Source organism: Nelumbo lutea, chromosome 6 (assembly GCF_056320005.1).
Source record: "Nelumbo lutea isolate HS-2025 chromosome 6, American lotus-T2T, whole genome shotgun sequence".
Classification (NCBI taxonomy): Eukaryota; Viridiplantae; Streptophyta; class Magnoliopsida; order Proteales; family Nelumbonaceae; genus Nelumbo; species Nelumbo lutea.
The window spans coordinates 38,974,292-39,001,468 of NC_142689.1; the positions used below are offsets into that span (position 1 = coordinate 38,974,292).

At 41.9% G+C, this 27,177-nt stretch overlaps 1 protein-coding gene, 1 long non-coding RNA gene and 1 other non-coding gene across 11 annotated transcripts in view; 1 reads left to right on the top strand and 2 right to left on the bottom strand.

The window, feature by feature from the left end:
* Positions 1-8,891: 8,891 nt before the first annotated feature.
* On the top strand, positions 8,892-8,965 carry TRNAV-CAC (transfer RNA valine (anticodon CAC)). Its single transcript has one exon. It is a non-coding gene; the product is annotated as a tRNA-Val (tRNA).
* Positions 8,966-11,265: 2,300 nt separating this feature from the next.
* On the bottom strand, positions 11,266-12,180 carry LOC148848650 (uncharacterized). Its single transcript, XR_016101045.1, has 2 exons — positions 12,038-12,180; positions 11,266-11,873 (listed from the first exon to the last, which is right to left on the bottom strand). It is a non-coding gene; the product is annotated as an uncharacterized LOC148848650 (long non-coding RNA).
* Positions 12,181-12,239: 59 nt separating this feature from the next.
* The window catches only part of LOC148848651 (signal peptide peptidase-like 1), a 47,248-nt gene continuing 32,310 nt past the window's right edge, over positions 12,240-27,177 (bottom strand). For all 9 annotated transcript variants that reach the window (XM_088951236.1, XM_088951240.1, XM_088951241.1 and 6 more), the window contains one exon: positions 12,240-12,521. In XM_088951236.1, the coding sequence (XP_088807362.1) occupies positions 12,405-12,521 (117 nt within the window). In that variant the 3' untranslated portion in view covers positions 12,240-12,404. The remainder of the gene's footprint in view (positions 12,522-27,177) is intronic.

Here is a 27,177-nt window from a genome sequence, read left to right on the forward strand (position 1 = left end):
TTGAAAGTTTAGGTGCTATAGTGACAAGTTTAAAAGTTTGGGTAATGACTTGACACTACCCTAAAGTTTAGGGTACTAAAGTGGAAATTTCCCTTAAAATTATTTATTCCTAGATGGGAACATGCATCATTATAAGAACTTACAAATTACTGGTGGGGACCCGTGCATTGTCGTTGTAAGAACTTATAAGTTAGTAGTGGAGACCTGCATGAGTTTTGTTAAAAGAAATTGAGCCAAAAGGAGTCAGGGGTGCCTAATTTGATCCTAATCCAACTCAACCAAAGACTTTGCATAGGTTGGACTTGAGCTTTCAAGTTCAAGTTTGGCTTAGGCCAAAAAACTCTAGCCTAACATAAATTTAGGTTGGGCTTGGGTTGAGGCATTGGGTAGCCCGAACCCAATTTGAACAATTTGAGCCCGCCCAACATTTTGTGATATACATATTTATATATTATCAATATATTCTACCTAGAAATTGGGTTACAAAGTGATGGAGGGTGATTTGGCCCGACCTCGTAGCACAGGTACACGTGGGCGTGACCTTGCTCAAGCGTTGACTCAGCGTGACAGCACAGCAAGCACAAGCACAACTCAGTGGGAAGGGCTCATCGAGCTGAGTCTGGCAACTCGGCAGATTAGGCTACTTGCCGATAGCCGCCTGGCTTGCACCTCCTTCCCAAGGCTGAGGCACTCCGTGCTATCTCCGAGCTTGGGCCCCCTGACCTTTTTTAATGCCCGAGCTCCTTCCAGTGAATTTTAGGCCACTCTCAAACAGGAACACCACAATCCGCCTCTAGATACCCCCGAGGTAGAGACACCTCGAGCCAGTCAGCTCGGTGAAGTTTGCCACAAGCAGCTCACCACTTGTAGGGTAGCTCGGTACAGGGTAGCTCGCAGGAGAGCAGTTCAGCACATCACAGGAAGGCCTCCTACCCGACCACCGTACCCATCAAACCTGGAGACTGCACCCACGTCTCTCGTCAAATAGTGTCGTGCCCACCACCTTTAGAAGGTGTCTTGCACCTGACAGGTATGTACCCTGCAAGGATGGCCCCATACGTGTCACCTCAGCCCTGGCTTTAACGGTGCCGGCAGGACGACAATGGCGGTTATACCTGCCCTCTCAAAGGCAGGTGGGCCTAATTCGACAGAGTTCTATTATAAGCAGCCCAATCCCAAAGGGTAGAGGTAACTTCCATATACTCGCGCTATCTACACTCTTAGCTTTCTTCCTCTCTTTGCATCTTTCATAGAACTCTAACTTAAGTGTCGGAGTGTTCCCATCGGGCAAGCCCCCGGGGATCCTTCATCTTCTCTATCTCAGGTACCTTTCAGGAGCCACGCAAGTGCCAGCTAGAACTCTAAACTTTCACAGTTCCTTCTTTTCTAAAAACTTAGCACCCATGGCTTCTTTAATCAATGCCGGATGTAGCATGGAGATGGACATCACCGGGGAACAGATCTAGGCCCCCGTGGTCTGCATTAGGCAGTTCACCATTCCCCTTTTAGTGGACGGAGTCCCTAGCCTGAACGTGCCACGAGCAGTGGCGCCTGTGAGTGTTCCCCTTCCCCCCTCTATTGAGACAACCTTTGCTGAACCGATTGTTGTCCCTCTGATGACAAGCCAGAGCCAACTTGACAACTTGGTGTAGTCCATGCGGGCCATGCAAGCCTAGATGCAACAATTTCAGCAGTTCCAGCTCTACCAGCAACAAGTGCTGCACCAAGTCTCTCAGTATCACTATCAGCAGCAATTCCCTCAGCTGCCTCAGCATCAGCCCCAACTTCAACCTCAACTCCCTCCTCGGAACCCAGCCTTATGGCAAGCTAGGTCTCGCTGCTAGGATGAATGCCCTTCTTGCCAAGGAGAGGCTTCCCAGAACACCCCTAAGAGCCAAGCCTCCTCTCGAGGCAGAAAAGAAAGACCAGCCACTCTGGTCTCACTACGGGCAATCAAGTCGGGAGGACCCCAGCTCGCCAGGTCTACGTCATCTCAGCAATCGAAGTTCGAAGCCCCACTTCTGGAGAACCGGTTCGAGATCCTAGTTGCAGACTCTAAGCAGAACCCCTATGTCCGCAACTATCACCAGCAGCCCGAGCTACTTCCTGCGCAAACCATTCCTAACAGCACGAAAGTGAGCAATACCAATGCAGAGCCCGTAAAGAAGCAAAGATGCCACCGTCGAGCTCGTCGAACTACCACCCACAACCTGCCCAAGCTTAGAGGTAGAGAAGAGGTAAGCTTGGGTGAAGCTAAAGTGCCCCTCCTTTCTGGTCCCGAGCTCCTGTCAGTTCCAATGCCCAAAGACTTCAAGCTCCCCCCTCTCGACAAGTATGATGGGTCGTTCGACCCGAATGATCATGTAGACGCTTTCTAGTCACAGATGCACCTGGCGAGGGCTAGTGAGTCTTGCATGTGCATGGATTTCTCCACCACTTTCAGAGGAGTGGCCTACACATGGTACCGAAACCTTGCACTTGGATCAATAAGAAGTTGGGCGCAGTTCGCACAAGCTTCGCGTCCCACTTTGCCACCAGCAAGCGGTGCTCGCGAACTGAGGAAAGTCTTCTCAACATAGTCCAGATAGAGGGAGAGTCCATCCGGGGCTATATCAAGCGGTTCAACGATGCATGCATGCAGATACCACGCTTGGACCCTGCAGTGCACCTTGCAGCAGCCAAGAAGGGCGTGACGCACAAAGAATTCAAATGACACATGGTTGTCAACTAGCCATCGACCATAACTGAATTCCTCAAGCTTGCGGACAGGTTCATAGCCACAGAAGAAGAGATCAATCAAAAGGGCGAAAGCACACCCAAGAAAAGAAAAAGAGAAGGAGAACCTTCTAGCCAAGGAGACAGCTGAAAGAAGAAGGACGTAGCTCGGGGAGCAAAGTCGGGTCAGCCGTTCCGACCCCCTATAGCGAACCAAATTGATTACACCCCACTGAACGCGAAGCGGGCCGAGATCCTGATGGCAATCAAGGACGCCCCATACGTTAAGTGGCCACCCCGCCTGAGGGGGAATCCCATTGAAAGAAATAAAAATTTGTATTGTAGTTTTCACAGAGACCACGGTCATAGTATCGAGAACTGCAAGAATCTCTACGACGAGATAGAGGAACTCATTCATCGAGGATATCTAAGAAATTTTGTACAAAAAAATAACAACAATAATAATAAAGCAGGTCGGCAAGGGGAGCACGGTAAGGATGCTCCCGAGTCCAACAACATGCCAACAGAGCAATCACAGAGGCAGCCTCCAGAATCCTCCAAAATGGCTGAAGACAGAGGAACCGATCTTCTTTACAGAGGATGATGCACGCGGGGTCCACTACCCCCACGATGACGCGCTCGTCATAAAAGTAAGGATCAATGATTTCGAGGTCAGATGCATCCTCATTGACTCAAGTAGCTCAACAGATATCCTCTTCAAAGCCGCATTCGACCAGCTTCAGTTGCAGGGAAGTGACTTGAGGCCCGCTAATACTCCCTTGGTGGGCTTCAGCGGAGAAGAAATCAGGCCCCTCGGAAAAATAATAGTACCTGTGGAAGTCAACACATGACCCAGCATAGTCAGACTCAACCATGACTTCTTAGTGGTCGCGATCCCCTCCCCGTACAATGCCATGATAGGCTGACCAATCACCCATGTCCTACGGGCGGTGGTCTCCACTTATCATTTGGCAATGAAGTTCCCTACAAACTTCAAAGTAGGGGTAGCGCGGGGCGACCAACTTGAGTCTCGCAAGTGCTATGTCGCCACCCTCAAGGGAAAGACCAATGTGGCTGACGACCTCGAACTAGAGCAGCCTACGAAGCAAGTTGAAGAACGAGTTGCACCCATGGAAGAAATAGTTGTTGTTCCGACTTCGGCAGCAGATCCAGCTCGGACACTTCATATTGGTGCTTCCGTCCAGGAACCCCTGCGATCTGAACTAATAAGTTTCATACTTCAAAACTTAGATGTTTTTGCATGGTCCGCGGCAGAGATGTCCAGCATAGTCCCTAGTCTTATAACTCACAAGCTCAATACTGATCCTGTAGTTAGGTCCGTTAGACAGAAGAAACGCAACCTATCCCCAAAGCGATGGAAAGCAATCGACGAGGAGGTCGTGAAGCTCCTCACAGCTGACTTCATAAGAGAAGTCCATTACCCGAGCTGGGTAGCCAACCCCGTTCTAGTAAAGAAGGCTAACGGCAAGTGGCGCATGTGCGTCGACTACACCGACCTAAACTGAGCCTGCCCAAAAGACTGTTTCTCCCTCCCCAGAATCAACTGCTTAGTGGATGCGACCTCGGGGCACTAGTTGTTGAGTTTCTTAGACGCTTATTTGGGCTATAACCAGATCAAGATGGACCCGGCCAACGAAGAAAAGACTGCCTTCATCACAAAATTCGGTCTATATTGTTACAAGGTTATGCCCTTCGAGTTGAAAAATGTTGGGGCAACATTTCAAAGGCTTGTAAATAAATTATTTGAGCCATTAATTGACAGAAAAATAGAGTGTTATGTAGATGACATGGTCGTCAAAACCCAATTTTCACACGAATTAATACAAGACTTGCATTCTATCTTTCAAATTCTGCAACAATTTAACATGAAGTTGAATCCAAACAAGTGTGTCTTCGGTGTCAGCTCAGGCAAATTCCTAGGATACATCGTTAACCGGCTCAGCATTGAGGCCAACCCGGATAAGATTAAGGCCATCTTAGATATGAGACCACCCCGGAAGTTGAAGGAGGTTCAGAGATTGAATGGCCACTTAGCCGCCCTGAGCCGCTTTATGTCCAAGTCAGCGGACCACTGTCTGCCTTTCTTCAAGGCAATTAAAAGCAAAGGGTTCGAATGGACCCAAGACTGCTAGCTTTTATTTGATGAGCTCAAGAAATACCTCGCTAGTGTGCCAATCTTAACCCGGCCCGAAGAGGGCGATACTCTAGAGCTGTACCTCTCGGCAAGTGACGAAGTGGTCAGCTCGATACTAATAAAGGAAGTAGATCGGGTCCAACGACCCATCTATTATGTTAGTAAAGTATTGCAGGGAGTAGAGACAAGATATCCAGAGATAGAGAAGCTAGCCTACGCACTGGTCATCGCAGCACAGAAGCTCATACTGTTATCGTCCTCACCGACAAACCTCTAAGGCAAGTTTTACTTAAGCCCGAGGTCTCTAGTCGATTGACGAAGTGGGCCATTGAACTCAGCGAGTACGACCTCCAATACAAGCCGCAAACTGCTATTAAGGCCCAAGCCTTAGCAGATTTCATTACCGAGTGCACTTTCAGCTCCGAAGTCCCCAGGCCGGTTGAGCACGAGGCCCCCAGTCCGGGCGAGCCCGGAGCTCCCAGGCCAGTTTAGTCCGGGCCCCGTGAGGTAGTAGCCAGTGTGACATCTCCCCTAGTTAAGACAAACACGAACTGGGATGAGGAGACCTGGATCCTTCACATAGATGGCTCCTCAAACCAGCAGGGTAGCGGAGCCGGAATAGTTCTGCACGACCCAAGTGGCACGAAATTGGAGTGCGCACTACGTTTGAGTTTGCGGCATCCAACAATGAAGCGGAATACGAAGCATTGATAGCTAGACTAGCTTTAGCCAGAGAAGTAAAAGCCAAGCACTTCGTCATCTGCAGCGATTCCCAGCTCGTAGTCAACCAAGTCACAGGAGATTACGAAGCTCGCGAACCGACCATGGTTGCTTACTTAGCCAAAGTAAGAGAGGCTTTGCTCAACTTCCAATCACACTTCATCAGGCAAATCCCGAGGTCGAAGAACGCTGAGGTCGATGCCTTGTCCCGGTTAGCCAGCACTAGCAATATCACCATGAGAACCGTGTACATAGAGGACCTGCCTCAGCCTAGCATTCTCGGGGGGGGTGGGGGTGGGGGGGTAGAGGAGGTCGCTCCCGTCCTTCAAGCAGAGCCGAGCAGGATTGACTCGCTCGCAAGCTTCTTGCTACATGGGACCCTCCCTGCAGATCGCAATGTGGCTAAGAGGGTAGAGCTCTAGGTAGCCAAATACGTCATAATAGACGAACGGCTATACCGGAGATCCTACACGCACCCCTACCTACGTTGCTTACCTACCGAAGTCGAGCTCGTACTCCGCGATACTCATGAGGGTCTGTGCAGCGGACACTTGGGGGGGTAAAAACCTCACCCAAAAAGCACTATGACAGGGGTATTATTGGCCAACAATGAAGGCAGATGCCATCGAGCTCGTCAAAAAATGTGACAAATGCCAGAAGCATGCCAATATTCACCATCAATCTGCTACCGATCTCAAGTATCTTACCAGCCCGTGGCCTTTCGTACAATGGGACATCGACATACTTGGACCATTCCCGCCAGCAGCAGGCCAAAGGAAGTTCTTAGTATTAGCAGTGGATTACGTCACCAAGTGGGTAGAAGCTGAACCTCTTGTAACGATCACAACCCGGAACATCCAAAACTTCTTTTGGAAGAACATCGTATGCCGCTTCGGGCTACCTTGGGTACTAATTTCTGACAATGGCAAGTAGTTCGAGGACATCAAATTCCAGAACTGGTGCCAAGATATCGGGATACGACAGAGTTTCACTTCGGTCGCACACCCTCAGGCAAACGGTCAAGCAAAAGTCACAAACAGAGCCATCCTCCGTGGACTGAATGCACGTTTGGACCGAGCTAAAGGATTGTGGGCAGACGACCTACCCAGTGTTCTATGGGCTTGCTGAACCACGGAGAAAACTGCCACAGGGGAGACTCCCTTCAACCTCACCTACAGCACCGAAGCAGTCATCCCAGCAAAGATCAAAGTACCTATGCTACGACTGAAAGCATATAATGACAAGACAAATGAAGATGAACTACGTACCAACCTCGATCCACTCAATGAAGTAAGGGACCTTGCGTACATCAGGACCGCAGCTTACCAGCATGGCCCAACCCGATCTTAGCTTAACATCTTGGACTAGACTTGAGCTTGGGCGTATTGAGCTTTATAGCCCAATTCCCAGGTAGAACATATTGATAAAATTGGGTTGGGTCGAGTTTAAACTACTCGAGGCCTCAACCCAAATACAACCTGAGTTTAGGTTAGCCTAAAGTTTTTTGACCTAAAGCCAACTTGAAGTTCAAAAACATAAGCCCAACTTGTGCAAAAGCTTGGGTTGAATTGAGTCGGTTTCTAGTTAGGCCCACCCAATCCAAGGTACACCCCCTAGCACCTTTTGCCTCATTTTTTTTTTTTTACAAAACTCGTGCATTGTAGGGTCCCCCTAGTAATTAATAGCACTAATTTTAATTTATAGTTACTAATAGTAATATTAGTTACTAAGAATAGTAATATTTTATGGTATTTTTAATTATTCACAAAAATAGTTAATAATTATTTTTAAATTTTATAAAATATTTTAAAAAATATTAATAAATTTATAATTATAGTTAATAATTATCAATTATGAATTAATAAATTTTATACTTCTTAATTTATAAAAATATTGCTATAAATATAGATAGATTACTATTATTAATGATAATTTAATAATCAATTTAATTATTCATGAAACATTTATTAATTTTTAAAAATTTGATATTAATAAAACAATTAATTATTATTGGTAATTAATTAATATGTTGGTAATATGTCACTAATTAATTAATCATGAATTATTAATATATCACTAATATTTTGGTATTAAAAGTTGGAAATTTTTAATAAATCATGGATATAAATAATATATTTTAAGTGATTTTTGGTATTTTTAAATTAATCCTGAAAAGAAATAATTAATTTTGGTAAACTATTAGTAAATTGTTGACAATATTAGTAATTAATCCCAAAAATATTACTAAAATGGAAATTATTAATTATTAAAAATAGTAATATTGTTTGGGAATTTTTAATTAATCGCAAAACTTTAGTAATAAAATAAAATGAAAATCTTAATTATAAACAATGCGTAATATATCATTCAAAGTGAATGGGTTGTAACTGGGTTGGATTAATGAAAACTAAACGATACTTGATCCAATAAACCACTTCACTTTAGCTAAATGGATCGAGAGAGAGAGAGAGAGAGAGAGAGAGAGAGAGAGAGAGAGAGAGAGAGAGAGAGAGAGAGAGTTTAGGTAAAATATATTGAAACCGGATTCAGTCAGTGCAAAGCCTATTTGAACAGCCATCATAGCCTTGCATTGGGAATATCTCTCCATGAAATAAAGCATAGAAGTACATAGATGTTTCTGATGCAAGGTTGTAAAGGCTGTTCGAATGGGGCTTGCATTGACTGAAGACGATCTCAAACATATTGAGCTAGCTAATTAGGAAATGAAGATAGAGGGTGCTGAGTTGGCTTAATATGAATGGTGGGAAGGGGAGAGAAAAGAGAGTTAAAGAGAATGTAAGGTGGGGGTAATGGAGCAAAGAGAGGCATTGTGGCGTATACTGTCTTGATATATATATATATATATATATATATATATATATATATATATATATATAAGTTATAAATATTTTGGTTTTTTTTGCATTGGCAAAAATGTGGAAGGGTCCATTTGATATTTGATATATATTAATTTTAAATTGCGCCAACAAGTCTGGTGGTGTAATTGATTATCACGCTAGTCTCACACACTAGAGGTCCCCGGTTCGAACCCGGACTCAGACATTTAATATTTTGTTGCAACCAATTATTAGGGTTACCAGAGAACAAAAGTTTGTCGGTAAAAGCGTAAAAAATATAACCTGAAGTCTATGATAGAATAAATTTTCTGTATCGTTACAATTTTATCATACGATGTCTCCCAAAGTGACTGCTGAATAAACTCTCTCCTAATTAATAAAAACTTTGTCATCTGATTGAGAGTTCGGATATGTTCCTAGGAACATCTCGCATTTAATAAACAGTCTGGGTGGTGTAGTTGGTTATCACGCTAGTCTCACACACTAGAGGTCCCCGGTTCGAGCCCGGGCTCAGACATCTTTTCTTTTGTGTTGCCCCCATTATTGGGGTTGCCAATAACAAAATTTCTCTACCATTTATAAAAATTATAATGGTGATAATTGTTGGGTCAAAAAAACCTGATTTTATTTTTCCTTTTTACCCTTTTTTTTAATATTTAACTACCATAAGGCCGTACGTTGTTCATCAAAGTGGGGCAAGTACAATGGTGTAACACTTTGATATACAATTCCAATATTACCCCTGGAAATTGAAAATGAGAGTGGGGCCAAATAGCAAATGTGTTTTTGTCCCGTTTATTCATCATAATTGATCTAGGATGGAGTTGGAAAAAAATTGAAATAAGATAAAAATAGCCTAGGAATTATCACCTCATCTTTTCTATTTATCATGAAACAGGAAAAGAAGTTCCTTGAGCTACACTTAAAAGTAGGCAAATTAGACTGCTTTTCTATTCATCACAGTTTCAACTGGTTTGAGTTACACTTAAAAAAACACAAATATCTGGTCCACCACTCCAATGCGACATCTACTAACTCATAATTATTCTTGGAACTCCAACTCAAACCGACCTTTTATCAGAATTTAAATTTAACGGTAAACAAAATGAAGTGGTTGAAACTATAATATAGAGATAACTGAAAGTTCTGGAAACATGAAGCATTTAGAGAACTATTTATTAAGATTTAGAGGATTATTTCTACCATCCCCCAACAAAGATGGCCATGTCAACAATTATATCCAAATAAGATTCACCTCTCTGAAGTGTTGATTCTATCAATTCGAGTACAACTTAATGAAACTAACTAGATATACCCAAACCCATCTGAAACTACTTAATCTTAGGTCTAATTAGCTGCCAATTCCTTGCAGGAGTTATCTTGTTTTTTTTTTTTTTTTTTTTTTTTTTTTTTTTTTTTGCAAATTCCAAATTGTCTGAAGCATTTCTTGCCCCAATTCTGTTTTCAATTCAATGAAACCGATACAAGTAATAAAAGTATGGAATAAGTAGACTTTCAGATTAGTGATTTCAAGTAGAAAGCCAGGCTTATTCTATCTTATTTAGCATATATCTGAAAAACATTGTTTTATTTTTTTATATGATACATTAATGCTATCTTTGTATCTTGGTTGCAAACTTTGTTAATTTAGACTCCCCAAGGTGTTCACTGTTCATTTGTATCTTCCCATAAATTTCCTACTATATTCCATTATTCCTTATATCTATTGCAGCAAGATTTAATTATTTCTTTTTTTTTTGAAATTTGTGCAGTATGAATGCATATTGTCTAAAATATTTGCACCTTTCATTTATATTTCATTCTGATTATATCATCATTTTCAAACTTGCAGTTGATATCTTAGGCTATATGTAAATGAAGCTAACTAGATATGCCCAAACCCATATGAAACTACTCAATGTTTGGTCCAATCAACTGTCAGTTCCTTGTAGAAACTTTAACCTATCAAAAATTTGAACTATTCACATATTTTTTCTTACTATTGTACTTTGCACAGTTACTAACACTAGTTCGATTGTTTACGAGGAATAGTTTACACTATGCAAACTCTTAAGTTGCAAGTATAGATATTAACCTAAGTTTGCTGGATGACAATCAATTAGACAATAACAAATCTTTCAACGAACCAATCAGAGGTTTCCTGATGGGAAGTCCACTCAATCTCTTTACCAACTTGATACATTGAAAAGTTGGGGCTGAATCAGGACCCTAATGCTTATTGTGGTTAATCAACCATTGACTCAAATATCCCATGCATCGCATAGGCCATTCTACTAGTTCTCCGTAAAAGTGTAAAAAATATAATGAAACCTCCCAAGTGACTGATGAAATAAATTCTCCCCTAATTATACAGAATGAAAGCTTTGTCATCTAATGATATTCTCGAAATAAAGTCTGATGTATGTAAGCTGATAGCAGATCTGTGTATTTCTATCTGTTAGTGCTCTTTTCAATACTCTTAGGGTCCGTTTGGTTCACAACCAAAATCAGAATCAGGATGGTCTATTCCTATAATCTGTATGATTCAGACAGAAATGAGAATATGAATTGGAATCAACAGGAATGGGATTTCATTCCCAAGGGGCAAGGAATAACCATTACCTCAAATGGAGGAATACCATTCCAGCAGGAATGAGAATGAGATTCCAATTCTGCTCAACCAAATAATTGGAATCAGAATAAATCCATTTCAATTCCGATTCCATACCCCTATTCTTAAGAACCAAATGGGGACTTTAATACTGTCCATTGTACTGCACGTGTTGCCTTATTTCTCTCTCGTATGCACACTTGGTCTTATCAGGCTTCAAAAAAAAAATTACTATTCTGGAAGTAAAATCCCATAGTCACTAAGATTTTGCCCTGAATGTTTGAACGCATGGTTCTTAAAACTGAACCGGTCAGGGGTCCGGTTACCGGCTCAAATAGTCCAATCGTTCGACCCAAACAACCACCCCGTTCTGACAAAAAAGAAAAAAAATTAAAAAAATTAAAAAAACTGAAAAATGGTCAAAACCGTTCGAATAGTTCAAACAGTTAACCGGCCGGTTCAACAGTTTGCTGACCAAAATCAACAATTTTGGGGAAAAATGGAACCAGTCAGGTGACCGGTTCCGGTTTTTCCGGTCCGGTTTTGAAAACCATGATTTGAACGAATGTGGATTTTGAGATGAATGTTTTTAATCTGAACCATTTCTGCATATAATCGGCGTAGTAAACAGTCCGCCTCTCCATTTACCTGACTCACGAAACGGTGAAGCCAATGGCTCTTGCAAATTGTAATACATCTACACGCCTGTTCCTGTTGTAGGCTCGTAGCACCGCAACAGTATCCGGTCATGCGTGGAGAAAATGCAGAATTGAGTGTGAGAGCAACCCCTTTGTAAGGTTAGGACCGACCAATACTGGGTAATGGTAAAAGAGAGGGTTAGCGAGCTGTGGCAGAATTGAAGACAAGTCAAAAAAAAGCCAAAAGATAAAGAGAAGACTATTAGACTATACAGCCAGGAGGATTCTTATAACTTGATAAAAGTGGCAGGGAGTGTGCTGTGGATAATCAGAATGGAACCTCGGGAACACATCTGTGCCATTCCAGAATGTGAATCAACTGGTTTTGTTGCGATTACTTCTGGGCAGTGGGCAACGCAATTGCTTGTTCAGACCCCCAGAGAATAGCGTTAAAGCAAGTTGTTGTGAAGTCCCTCTGCGGTTCTGTCACTTAAATTTAGCAAGGCATTGAGGTCATATACCGTGTATTTTGGACAATGAGAGGCAGAAATGTGCAGATAGTGGTTAAATACCATATGAGATGTTAAATTGTTATTGCTATATTACGGTTCTAATAAGGACAGAGCTATCTGGATGGAATTTACAGTATAAGTTGGCTCTGCAAGTACTACTGCGGCTACTGGATCATGGAGATCCAATTCAACTATTCAAGCTTCTGGTAACCAAGACTTGTCATTCAGGTTTGGCTTGGTTCCCTCCCATAGCTCTGTGAGTTCCTTTCTCAGCCACGAGATGACGATAATTGGTCCTAGAGTTGAGGGCACCTGCACCCACATAATGACATAAAATGTTAATTAGAAAGTAAAACTTTGATAGTTGCTACAACCTGTACTAGTGCCTAACCCTGTCATCTGTATGATCAGATCAGACACCCCTTAATGAAGATGCCCCAAACAATATAAATGATTAGATAAGACAGACAATCAAATACTCTTTTGCTTGATCTTAAAATTGTAATTTGAGTTGACTTGAAGCAGAACACCAGGTGGAAAAACAATGGAATTTGAAAATATAAAATCTATAGATCCCTACTCCTACTAAGCTGGTTTATTAGTTCTGTATAACAATCAACAAACCTGTACATTAACTATCAACAACAGAATCTTTCAGTATAAATCCATGTAAAAATATAAGCCGAGAAGAAGGAGAAATGGAGGAATGCAGCCATAAAACAGGAGAGAAAAATAAGGGAGCAGAGCCCCTATTTCATTCCCAAAAATATTCTTTAATAAAATAAGAAAATAAAATACAAGAGTAATAGGACGACTTGGACTGTTTAAGAAGAAGAAGAACGTTTAGTTTGGCTTACCTGGAGATCCTGGATGACTTGAACTTAAACAACGGAGACTTCCTGGTCTTCTCTAATCGGTTCAGAGTTTAGAGACAAAGACTAGAAACTTCCCTGGTTTGTAGTTTTGTTTTATATTATAATTCTCATAGTAAAAATGATAACATATAACAGAGTGTATTCTAATAAGATAAAAGTAATCAATAAAAAATGATATAATATGTGTGCCTCAACCATCCGAATAGGCATAGGCACCCACCTAATTGCCTAGGCATGTACCTAATTTTCTGGGCAAGTGCCTAATAGGAAAATCATCTGGCATTTGAGCAAGGCGACCCATGGAAACCGCCTAATCGCCTAGGCATCACCTTGACAACTATGGACTTAAGTAGCGCATCCAACAGATATCCAACAAACTAGAAAGCCCCTCATTTGTTTTTATCTTTTTTGTTTTTTTTTTTTTTTTTTTTTTTTTTTGGGTTAGAAACAATCTATAAAGTCTGGTCCAAGGGCATGTATACACTTTTGATGGATGAGTTTACTAATAATACTTGGCTCTTTATATGGGACTGCCATGAAAACAAACCTAATTAGTTACACAACAGAAGCACACCCAACAAGGTGCCAAACAGAAATATCTTAGGAAACCAGTTTTTCTTTCTTTCTTTTGTTCTTTTTTTTTTTTTTTTTTGGATAGGAAACCAGGTATAACACAAATCTGGATCTGCTCCCAACAAAAAACTGTTTCAACACATTCCAACATGATTTGTGTTGGGTAGGGATCTGCTGCCAACAAAGCGCTCCCAAAACTGTCTCAACAGGTCACTGCAACTGTACATTGGGAACATTTCCTTTCTCATTCATGGGGAGATGTTCCTAATGTACGGCGGCAATGGCTGGTTGAGGCATTGTTAGAACCGTGTGTTGGTAGCTGATCTGAACTCATCTGTGTCTGCACATCTCAGAAGTCTTATGGTGAGATGTGTGGACACAGATCATGTTGGGACAGTTTCTGTTGGAAGGAGGTCCCAACTCTTGAAACACAACCATAATTAATAATTTTTCCTATTAGCTCATTTTACATAAGGTAACATTTTCTGCTCAAATGGCATGGTTCTAAGATCTTTGTTCTCACCCTATTCCAATACCTAAAGCACTTGCCAAATAATAAATAAGATTTTAATTATTTAAGTGTTTGATAAAATAATTTTTGTCAGTACTCGATAACAAGATCAAAAGAGCCATTAATAGTGAAAAAGATGTAATGGCAAGGTGAATTGTCTATCTGGTGATTATTGACATAAGGACCAAAACAGCCACCTAGGAAGCTTGAAGTGTAGAAATAATACAAGTATCATTCCGGCATAATCATCCTTTAAATGTCTATTATGTGGTAGGGTTCGACCACCAGCTCTCCATCATCAGTGAATTGTAGTAAGATTGGGCCGGCGGTAATTGTTCCTACTCGGCAAGGCATCAGAAGGGAAACATGAAAAACAAGATGAAGCTTTGTATTCTGGCAATTCAAGTTTATAAGCAATAAGTCCCACCCTTCCTCGTTGTAAGCCAACAGAAATAAGGATGGACTTAGAGTCTTGGAAGAAAGAAGGAAGATGTCACTAGGGAGAATAGTGAACATGACTTAGCTCCAAGTGGAATGAAAACTAGATCCCCTTCATAGAGGGTGGTTTCCCTATTTATAGAAGGGAGCAAGGTTACATGCATGAAGCAAGAATTACAAAGTATTCCATAATTCAAATAGTGCCTGGAGGTGGATCCTGTTTGTTTCTCCCCTCGGGACATGTGTTCTCAGGACCACAAGGTTGTTGGAGCACGATCTCAAGCCTTCTTAAGAAGTGATGCATGTTGGCACGATACACAGGTACAACCAGTCATGATTTCCCTGAGGTATCACACACCCGACACCGTCAACATGACCCTCAATGCACTCAGGCATTGACTCATTAGTATTATCTTGCCTCACAAGTCGCAAGACATACACATATTTGATTTTAAACGCCTTGCAAGACTGACAGGGAAAACACGGCCTCGCGAGGCAAGATAATTAATCTTGTGAGGTGGGAGGGACTGTTATGACCTCGGAAGGTGACTCATAAGGTTGGAGCATTGTGATGTCGCTAGGCAACTCGTGAAGCAAGACATATTGATGATCCAGCGAGGCAACTCGCAAGTTAAACTGACATGACTTTGTGAAGTGACTCGCGAAGTTCAACTACTGCGGCTTCATGAGGCAATTTGCAACGTTATGAACTTACTTGTGACTTTACAAGGTTAAGTCGACTCTATTTCCCTTTACGTTGTTATGCCATAAGGCCTTCATTTCGTTATTTACACCAAGTCTCGTCATGCACATTGGTGAGGTTTTACTTCTTTACCCTTAAATATATTCATGAACATTAGCCCCCCCTACTTGATAATGGAAGAATCTGTTTGTTAAACAGAAAATGGATCAAGCAATTTGACCCTTGTTACCTATCATTAGCCCCCATTTTGGGAGTGAAATTCAGAGGATTGAAGCTTCCAAAATTAATATGCTTGTTGAAGAATTTTCCGAAAGATTAGACCCCAAAATTCTGAAACAACTTGATTTTGGGTGATAATTTGTTTGAAAGATATATCTAAAGAATTTTTAGAAAGATCAGCCCCCAAAATTCTTATTTGAAAGATTAGCCCCCATAAATCTGGGGAATTTTTGAAAGATCGGTCCCTAGAATTCTTATTTGAAAAATTAGCCTAGTCCCCAAATATCTGAAGAATTTTTAGAAACATTAACCCCCAAAATTCTAAAGAGATTTATTTGAAACATTAGCCCCCAAATATCTGGAGAATTTTTAGAAAGGTCAATCCCCAAAATTCTAAGGAGATTTATTTGAAAGATTAGTTCCCAAATATTTGAAGAATTTTTAGAAAGATCAGCCCCCAAAACTGTGAGGTTTATTTGAAAGATAGCCCACCCAAATTTGTTTCTACAAGGCTGCTAATGGGAGCATGTATTATTTGTGGGGTGAGGCTATTGTTTGGGACTTTATGGAGTTGGGGCGAAGCTGTTAGGAGCAAGGTTTTTTTTTTTAAATGTTAGTATTTGGTGAGGCTATTTAAATTCAAAACTCCTGCTTAAATGGATACATAACATTAGTAACTTCCTTGGGAAGTTTCTCTATTTACGAGATGCTTTCAATAAGCGCCATGTGCATGGCCAATGCGTGTTTTCTGCAGATTGATGTGTAGTGCAATGATTTTGCCTTTGAAACAGTTACATAAGGTGCAATGTTCATTGAGGAACTTCTTTACCAAATTTCTAAGTCTTGACTGTATACTGCGGCTTTGTTTTCCTTGTGCATTCCTCGTTTCTTTTCTTTAGTGGATGGGTGTGAGGGTTGTGGCTGCTCTATTCTCCCATCTGTAGTCAACCTCTTCATGATGAGGGCCACTTCTTTCCTGGTATAGGGGAATGGCAGGGGGGAGGAGGTGATCTTCCTAAGCCCCGTCTGGGGGTGCACATCCGCCTTGCCTTATTGCAAGTCTACTATATAGGCCCCGTGCCTCACTAGCAATCTGGTATGTGGTCTCTACTACTTTGCCACCGCCCCTGTTGTTGCTCTGCTACCTTCTTCACAGACTTGTCGGTCTTCTTTGCACACAACTACAACTTCAAGAAATTCACTATGCCAAGGTTTTCTATCCATACATAGTACTTGGGGTTCATGCCCCGTATACATTCATCTACTATGATCTATTCTTCATACTCTCCGAGCACTTTCATTGCTTCTTTCTTGAATCGCATGACATAATCTCCCGATTCCTCTAAATTGTATTGTATTATGTTCCTCAAGTCGGATAGAACCATCCTTCTTCCAGTGTAAATCACTTCCTCACAAACCTCTCCACTAGATTTTCCCAAGTGTTGATGGTGCTGGGCGCTAGGTGTACGAATCATCAATACGCCTGTTCCATGTCTTTGAAAACTCTCTTAGCTTCAGATCCCCGTCTTTGGTGTAGAGTCCCAGTTATTTGCTAATATGTTCCCTGGCATTCCTTGATTCTCCATCAAAAATTTCCCAGGTTGGTGGTGGTATGTAACCGGGTGGGTAGGGTTTCTGTGCAAATGGATAGGGTAAGGCCTCTAGTAGGATGGGGGTTTAGGCTAGTTTCTAAAAACCACTGACAATCACTCCATGAGATATTCTTTAATTAGGTGTTAGATTCTTTAGTTAGCTGTTGTTGAACCTAGAACTACGGTTGTCTGGGATAATGGACAATGTATTGGTGGTGAAGGTGGTTCAGGGGATTGGGACCTGGATGGGATTCTTACTTTTGGATGAATCTCGGATGTTCTTGGTGTTGGGTGACCACTTGGTGTGGCTGACTAAAGATCTAGTGAATTTGGTGGTGCCAAGAAATGGCTCTGTAGGAGTTGGAACATGCGGTCTTGTTTCTACTCCATGTGTTGCATCCTCCATTGCTACTCTTCTTCCATCTTTTTGAGCCAATCTTGTAACTCATACATTTTTCCAGCTAAATTGGCCCATTGATCATCATGCATAGTCTTATCTTCGTCTTCTATGGAAGGAATGTCCACCTTTGGTGATAGTGGATCTAGTGTGGTTTCTTTAGTCCTTGATTGTTGAGTTCTGCATGGTAGCATCTTTGCATTCTCCAACCAAAACCCTAACCAAAGATTCTTGAAAGTAGGAAGGAAGATGTCACTAGGAAGAATAGGAAGCACTTAGATCCAAGTGGAATGAAAGTTATATCCCCTTTACAAAGGGTAATCTCCTTATTTATAGAAATAAGGGAGCAAGACTACATGCATGAAGCAAGAATTGCAAAATATTCTTTAATCCGAACAGTTCCTATAGATAAATCCCGTCTAGTTCTCCCCTTGAGAAATGTGTCTCATAGGACCACAAGGTTGTTAGAGCACAATCTCAGGTCTTCTTGGGAAGTGGCACATGTCAATACGACACCTAGGTATAGCCAATCGGGTTTCCCTAAGGTACTGATCACACACCTAACAACCTCACCACACTCAGACACTAACTCATTAGTATTTAGATTGCCTCGCAAGAATTAGTATTTAGTTTACTACAAGGTAGGACTATTATGACCTCGTGAGGTGACTTGCAAGGTTGGAGTATTGTGATGTTGCGAGGCAAGACATATTGGTAATCCAGCAAGGCAGCTTGCAGAGTTAAACCAACATGACCTTGCAGAGTGACTTGCAAGGTTCGACTAATGTGGCCTTACGAGGCAGTTCACAAGGTAACATTGTGAACTTACCTATGACTTTACGAGGCTAAGTCAACTCAATGTTGCTTTCGTGCTACATTGTTATGCCACAAGGCCTTCATTTCGTTATTTACTCAGAGTTTGATCACACATATCAATGAGGTTTTTATTTCTTTACCCTTAAATATATATTCATTGACTTGCAATAGTATGTGAAAAGGGTCAAAGAATGTTGGGGAGAGAATCTTGGTTAGAACTTCTGTTAGGCTCATCTTGCTATATAAAATTGCCTATATGGTTGGAGCTTCAATTAAACCAGGTCATCCACTTGGTAGTTCTCACTTCTCTCTTCTTTTGTCATAAATGAATTTCATCTGCCGCTAAGCTCTTTGGAGGTCAATCTTTAACAACTTGAGAATATCACCATGGGCAATAAGCTGCTCATCAACTTTAGCTACTGATGTGGATATAAGCTGCTCATCAACTTTAGCTACTGATGTGGATCCCTTATCATAGGTAAGGATTGAAGAAGGATTGTAGCCAAATAGATCTTTGAAGGGTGCAGTACCAATGGTTACACGGTACATTGTATTGCACCAACACTTGGCCCAAGATAGCCATTTCATCCATTGGGTAGACCACTCGGTTTACCACCTCAATTTGCCCATCAAATTGTGGGTGGTTACTTGTTGAGTGGCATATTAGAACTCCCAGGGCCCTCAAGTATCTTCCTAGAACTGACTAATGAACACCAGATAGTGGTTGGTGAGAATAGAGAGGGTGGTATCGTAGAGCTTGACTACATTTTGCATGAAGACTTGGGCAACTTGAGCAGCTTATAGGGGGTGTTGTGTTAGGCCCATGAAATAAGCACACTTATTGAGTTTGACAACAACCACCAAAATCACCAATTTCCCCATGGATTTGGGTAAGCTTGTGATAAAATCCATGGAAATCTTGTCTAAATGCGATCTAGTATAGGTAGGGGCTACATAGGACTGGATAGGGACTGAACTATGTATTTTTTCTGCTGGAAAGTGGAGCAAGTGATGGCAAATTCAAGAATGACCGACCCTCTTCATACCTTCCAAAAATAATGAGCTTCTAGTCAATGATGTCTTGAGTACCCCAAAGTGGTTCCCTATAGCTTAGTCATGGAAGATTTGTAATAAATCCCAGTGATAGGGTGAAGTAGGAACTACCACTAAACGACCCATATAGAACAAGGTCACGCCTGAAGATGATCAAGACTGCTATCAGTCTTGGAATTTCAGGTTCGAACAGAAGAGAAAGTGAAGAAGAAAGAGGAGAAAGATTAGTGAGAGAGCAGTAGAACACAGGTTTGAAAGGAAGGACAGATTCTAAATTATCTGTCGCCGCCACTTCAACTTAATATTTATATGTTATGCTAGTTACAGGAAGGGACACATCTGCCCTTGGTGTTTACATCATAACACTTAACAATATAAAACTGAAAAGTAAATAACAACTCGAATAACAGAACCAGAATAACAGAAAAACATAACAAATAGACTAGGTACATTCTACCCTACGGATAGAGTGGCCCCACATCCGTGGGGCCCACATCAGTTTCTCTACACTCCCCCTCAAGTTGGGAGTAAATGTTTATCATTCCCAACTTGGATAGATCCGCTTCTAGCTTCTTTCTTGATACGGCTTTAGTGAGGATATCTGCTAGTTGCATACTGGAAGTGATGTAAGGAAGGCATACTTCTTGAGATGAGACCCTTTCTCGTACAAAATGCCGGTCAACTTCAATGTGTTTAGTTTTGTCATGCTGCACTAGATTATGTGCTATATTAATGTCTGCTTGATTATCACAATACAACATCAGAGGTTTCTCATACTCAATACCCAATTCCTCAAGTAGAGATCTTAGCCATAGGATTTCAGCCACTCCGTTGGCCATGGACCTGTATTCTGCTTCAGCACTAGACCGGGAGACAACACTCTGTTTCTTACTTCTCCAGGAGACAAGGTTTACTCCCACAAGAGCACAATATCCTGAGGTAGACCGTTTGTCATCAACACTCCCAGCCCAATCGGCACCCGTATAGACCTCCACCTTCATGTGGTTATTGTTCTTGAACAGTATACCTCTACTCGGGCATCTCTTCAAGTATGTACTGACTGACAACACTAACTACATAACTGATATCTGGTCGAGTGAGGCACAAATATAGGAGCTTCCCCACTAACCGCTGGAGCATAACTTTGTCTTCAAGCAGCTCTCCACTCTCTACACTAATCCTGTGGTTCTGTTCAATGGGTGTATCCGCAGGTTTGACACCTAGCTTTCCAGTTTCAGCCAACAGATCTAAAACATATTTCCTCTGTGAGACAAAGATCCTCTGTTTAGATCTAGCAACCTCAATACCCAAAAAATACCGTAGTGGACCCAAATCTTTCACCTCAAACTCTTGATGAAGGAGTTGTTTGAAGGACTCAATCTCATGGCTATCATTTCCTGTTACCACAATATCATCAACATATACTACAAGTAGAGTCAATGAAGACTCCACCCTCTTGATAAACAGCGTATGATCTGACTGAGCCTGTACATAACTGAACTTCCCAAGAGCTAGTTTGAATCTGTCGAACCAAGCTCTAGGTGACTGCTTCAAACCATACAATGCCTTATTGAGCCGATAGACCTTCTTACCTATCTCTGTATCTTAGTATCCAGGAGGCAACTGCATGTAAACCTCTTCCTGCAAGTCCCCATTCAGGAAGGCATTTTTAACATCCATTTGGTACAAAGGCCAAGTGTGTCTTGCTGCAAGAGATAATAGAACCCGAATGGTGGTCATCTTGGCTACCGGGGCAAATGTCTCCAAGTAATCTATGCCATAAGTCTGAGTGAACCCTTTTGCAACTAGTCGAGCTTTGTACCTCTCAATGGAACCATCCGCATTGTGCTTTACAGTAAATACCGATCTGCATCCAACTAGTTTCTTTCTTTTAGGTCAACTAGCTCCCAGGTATTATTTTTCAACAGGGCATCCATTTCAACTTGCACTGCACCTCTCCACTCCGGGACTGATAGGGCCTCTTGCACTGTTCTTGGAATAGGGACATTGGAAATGGAACTAAGGTAGGGCCTGTAGGTAGGAGATAGGCGATCATAGGATAAAAAATGGGAAATACAATGGGTTGTAGATGTGGTACAATGTCATTTCCCTTTACGGACTACAATCGGAAGATCAAGGTCATCTGTAGGAGGTGAAATGGCAACAATAAAAGAAGTCTCTGTGGGTCCTGGGACTGTAATGCTTGGACCTGGAGCCGCAGATGAGATTGGAGCTGGCCTGGACTGCTGATGATTGGGATCAACCTGCCTGCATCGCCTGTGATAGACCCTCAACTCCTGATCCCTCTGACCACCCTCACCATTGCAGCTCCCCCTCAACTCCTGATCCCTCTGGCCACCCTCACCATTGTAGCTCCCATCAGCCAATGGAATAGGTAAAGGAACTACCCCACTCTCACTACTCTCCCCCTGAAGACATGGACCTAAACCCCTGCTCTCACTGCTCTCCCCCTGAAGACAATGACTTAAACCCCTACTCTCACTGCTCTCCCCTTGAGGAGAAACCCGAGGATAATAGGGTGTCTCCTCAAAGAAAGTGACATCCATGGAGACGAACTTCCTCCCTGAGACAGGATCATAGCAGCAATACCCCTTTTGAGTTCGTGCATAATCAAGGAAAATGCATTTGGAGGCCTTGGGTTCAAACTTGGAGTGATGGGGTCCGAGAAGCTGAACAAAGCATGTACAACCGAATGTCTTAAGGGGAATAGAAAACAACTCCTCAAGTGGGTATAGAAGGGAAAAAGGAGATCGCAAATCAAGAACCCGAGAAGGAATTCAATTAATAAGATATACCGTAGTGAGGATAGCATCACCCCAGAATCGAGTAGGGACATTGGAGGTAAACATGAGACTTCTAGCCACCTCCAAGATGTGCCTATTCTTCCTTTCTGCAACCCCATTTTGCTGAGGTGTATGAGGGCAAGAGCTCTGATGGATAACCCCATGAGTAAGAAGGTAAGATGCCAATGACTTAGCAAAGTACTCCTTTGCATTATCAGATCTAAGAACTTTAACATTGGCATCAAACTGGGTTAGAATCATTTGGTGAAAGTTTTGAGTCAGGGCGGGAATCTCATCTCGTGAACACATAAGATAAACCCAAGAAAACTAGGTATGGTCATCAACAAATAACAAAAAATATCTGTACCCACCCATGGAAGGAATGTGATATGGCCCCCAAACATTCGTATGCACAAGATCAAAAGGACGATTACTCCTTTTATTACTCAATGAATAAGAGTTTCTACAATGTTTAGCAAACTCATCTTTCACATTGCAACTGGGACAACTCAACAGACTCAAACAAAGTAGGAAACAGACTCTTTTAGGACCGAAAAGACAAATGACCCAATCGGTTATGCCAAAGCATAACCGAACCAACACTCCGGGAAACAAGTGACCTCTTACCCACTGACTCTTCCCGACGAGAACTCTCCCCGAGCAGATAGATCCCATTCGTCTCACGGCCAGTCCCAATCACCTTCTTCATCTCCAGGTCCTGAAAAACACACCGGTCAGGGAAGAAAGTTACTGAGCAGTTCATGTGTTTGGTAATACTACTGACTGAAAGGAGGTTAGTATCAAGCTTAGGAACATGTAAGACAGAAGACAAGGAGATCATATCTGATAACTTAATGTCCCCCTTCCCAGAAATAGGAACCAGGGAGCCATCAGCAATAGATACTCTATCCCTACCAGATGACAAATGGTAAGAGGTAAACAGTGAAGGTAAGCTAGTCATGTGGTCGGATGCACCTGAACCTATTACCCAACAAGGTTCAGTAGTACTTGGAGCTGAGGCATGGTAGGCTGAAGCTAGAGTACCTGAATTTACGGTTGTAATCTAACCACCCATCTCAGAAACACTACCATAACTGGTGCTCCCAAAGCTGCCTTCTGCTTGATTTTTAAACTCCATCTCGGTCAAGTCTTAAAACAACACTTGGACTACCAATCACAACCAAAAACAGTATAGGCCTGATCTGTATTCACAGTGTATGTGCACAACTGGGATAACTCTGATCTGAAATCAACTAACAAACACAACAGTGGCTGTCCGTAGAGCTCTAACCCCTTTAAGAGAGTTTGAAAATCCCAAAATACTCTGAAAAACAGCTTAGAAGATGGTCTGATTTGCCTTTGCAGAATTAGGGTTTTAATCAGTCCTTAAAGTGATCAATTCAGTTGCACAATCTAATCAGTATTGTATAGATAGACTTGCAGTAGGGTTAATATGAAACCCTAGAATCTGATCAATGCCAACAATAAACTTGAGGACAGCTCTAGGTAGATCACAAGGTTCAGTCTAGCACTAGGGCTTGCCGCAAGATCACTTTCAAACTCTAGTGCAGAAAGAAACAAGGCTGAGACAGTTCGGTGTAAACCAATAGGGTTTTAATTACAGCAGAGCAGTAAGGTTTTCTGTAAAACCCTAGTGAATCGAAGAGATGAAAACCTAGAATGGTTCAGCCTTCCTCTCCAGAAAGGTCCAACCTATCTTTTCTTAAAAAAGTAAATGACTTACAAGAAGAGAATTGCTCGCTGCCTTCTAGGGTTACCCGAACCCTAGTCTTCTCTGATCCTTCCTGACCACCAATACTCTGCAACCATAACAAAACTTCCAACAGCTGCTAGCACTTCTGGCGATCTCCAAGAATCAGCCCAGGTACATTCTACCCTACGGATAGAGTGGCCCCACAACCGTGGGGCCCACATCAGTTTATCTACAAAGCCCACTACAATGTGTTGGGGAACTGTAGCTGGGTCTTGTTGCCAAATCCAGCCCAGGTCAGGATCCTGTTAAGCTTTCACTTTGATCTGGTCTACCAATGGATAGTTGGGCTTGCATGTGTACATTTGGGCCAACTCTTTGACTCTGGAGAATGTCAGCCAATACATTTGACAAGCCCATCTTGTATTCAATCAAAATATCATAGCCCATTAATTCGGTGGCCCATTTTTTCTGTTGTAAGGTTAGAATCCTTTTGTCTAATAGATATCCCAAACTCCTCCAATCAGTCCGTATGGTAAACTTGTGGCCTAGAAGATGGGCTCACCACTTCTATACTGATAAGGCTGCTACCAGTAACTATTTTTCATATGTGGATTTTGACCAGGTTTGAGCTAACAATGTTCTACTGTAGAAGGCTATGGGCTGTCCCCCATGCATAAGAACTGCTCTGATATCTTTGCCTGATGCATAACATTCAATAATAAACTCCTCGGAGAAGTCTGATAAGACTAGGGTTGGCAGGGTGGTCACTACCTTCTTGAGAGCCACAAAGGTTTTTCAACCTCCTCATTCCAAAGAAATGCATCTTTTTTAAACAATTGTCTTAGGGGCCAAGCCAATAAGGAATAACCCTTGATAAGCCGACAATAGTACCTAATTAACCTGCAGAACCCTCACAAGCTTTGCACTGACTTGGGATGAGCCCAATTAACCATGCTGGTAATTTTGTTGGGATCAGTCATAACTCTTCTTGAAATAATATGGCAGAGATGGACTTGCAATTTGCCAAAATCACATTTGGATATTTGGCAAATAGTTAATGTTTTTGTTAGAGTCAAAGTGCTTCTCAGATGATCCAAATGTGAATCCCAAAGTACCAAATTAAAGGCATGAATACATCATTCATAAGGCCTTGGAAAGTAGTGGTCATTGTGTGTGTGGAAAGCCATCTTGTGGATGCCATCAGATGAACCCAAATTTGATAGTACCCATACTGGAGATATCCAGTTTAGAGAAGAAGAAAACTTGTTGTAATTCATCAAAGAGCTCTTCAATAATAGGAATTGGAAATTAGTTTTTTACTGAAATGTTGTTTAGTATGCCTAATCAACACAAAACTGCTATGAACCATCCTTCTTTTTTACTAGAAGGATAGGAGAGGAATAAGTATTGTGGCTAGGCTATATCAACTGCTTTTTCCAAGAGCTCTAGGACTATTTTCTCAATCTTCACCCTCTAACATTGCAGGTAGTGGTAAGGTTGCACACTAGTGGGCTAGGCTCCAGGTATGATCGGGAACTGATGGTCATGAGATTGGACTAGTGGTAACTTTGTGGGCTCGCTAAACACATCACTAAATTCATGTAATTGTTGCTGAAGCCGGTAGGCCTGATGCCCCATCTCTTCTGTATCCCCTTGATGCAACAATCTTCTGTTGATGATAATCGGGCTCAAAGTACACAAGTGTTGAGGCCTTAGAATGCTTGCAGTATTCTAGAACAGCCTAGGTCATTTTTAGGAGGAATTGGGCCAATTCCTTGAAACCTACATTGAGCATCCACTATTTAAAGCACATAGTTAATTTGCCTAATCATACACCACTAGGCCAAGCTGTCACAACCATTGTATGTCCAATACCACATCTACACCGCTGAAGTCTAGTGGATACAAATCCATAATGAACAAATGACCTTGTAATTTACGGCCCACTGACTTGCATAGCCTATCACACAAGATGTGATTCCCATCTTCCATGTGGACTAAGAAGGGGGTCATCATTTGGACTGATAGGCCCACTTGCTTAGAAAATTCTGAGGTGATAAAATTTAATGTACTACAACTGTATCAACATAGACATGGTTCAATCCATGAGAACGCCTTCAGCACAAATGGTCCGTGGGGACTTTATCCCAAGTAATGCTTGTAATGAGATCTAACAATATTTGTGGGATCGAATGCCAACTGGATCAATTGGATCCAAATCTGATTCATCTAGTCCATTGCTTTCATCAGATTGTAGTAGGAATAATTGTTGGGCCTTGCACCAATGTCTGAGTGCAAAAATTTCCATCACAATTATAGAAAAAGCCCTTCTCCCTATGAGCCTGCATCTCGGCCCACGTTGGTCTCTTGAGAAGCAAGGTGGTTTACTTGGTGTTTTAGTGGGGCCTGACTCAACTTTAGATGGGGGCGATTTGAGTATCAGGCCCATGGGCTGATGAATCTTCTTGATCCAGTCCATCATTTCCTTATATTGTTTGGACAGCCCCACTACTACCATAACTGACATAGGTTGCATGGCCTTCACTTCCAATTTAGTGTCTTCCCTAAGGCCACCCACAAAGTAACCGGTAAAGTACCTATTCCGACCAGCTGTGGACCTGAGTGCTGAGTCTTTCAAATTGGATATAATACTCATGGAGCCGGTATGTTTAAGCTTAGGAAGAGACTCATCAAAGCCCTCAAATCCTTTCTTTTTTTTGAAAGGTAAAGTAATAAATTTATTGAATCAGAAGGAACTCAGTACAATAGAAGAGCAAGCCACAAGTAGCAGCTCAGATTACAGGACATGTTACAAATCCCAAATGGATATAGACCTAACTAATTCAGGAACATTTAGTTCTTTAAAATCAGGTGTAACAGACACCCAAGAAATCAGCTTGCTGACCGCCTGCTGCACTATCTCCTCAGTACTCTTAGCTTTGTTGCCGAAGATTCTTCTATTTCTTTCAGACCAAATTACCAAATCACTGCCGCAAGAATAGTTCTCCAAATTAAACTTCCCTTTTTCTTCAAACCTTAGAGATTCCAGCAAAGAAGCAGGTCTTTCACAGAATTAGGCATGACCCAATTAAGACCAGCTGCACCTATGAAATGGTACCAGATTTTCGAAGAGATAGGACAAAGCACAGATGGTCTGTGGACTCAGGCAATAAGCCACAGAACCCACACATCACAGAAGGGAGCTGAATACCCCTTCTGTCCAGGTTGAGTCTTGAGAGACAATTTGTTCAGTACTGTTAGTGGTGTTAGTGA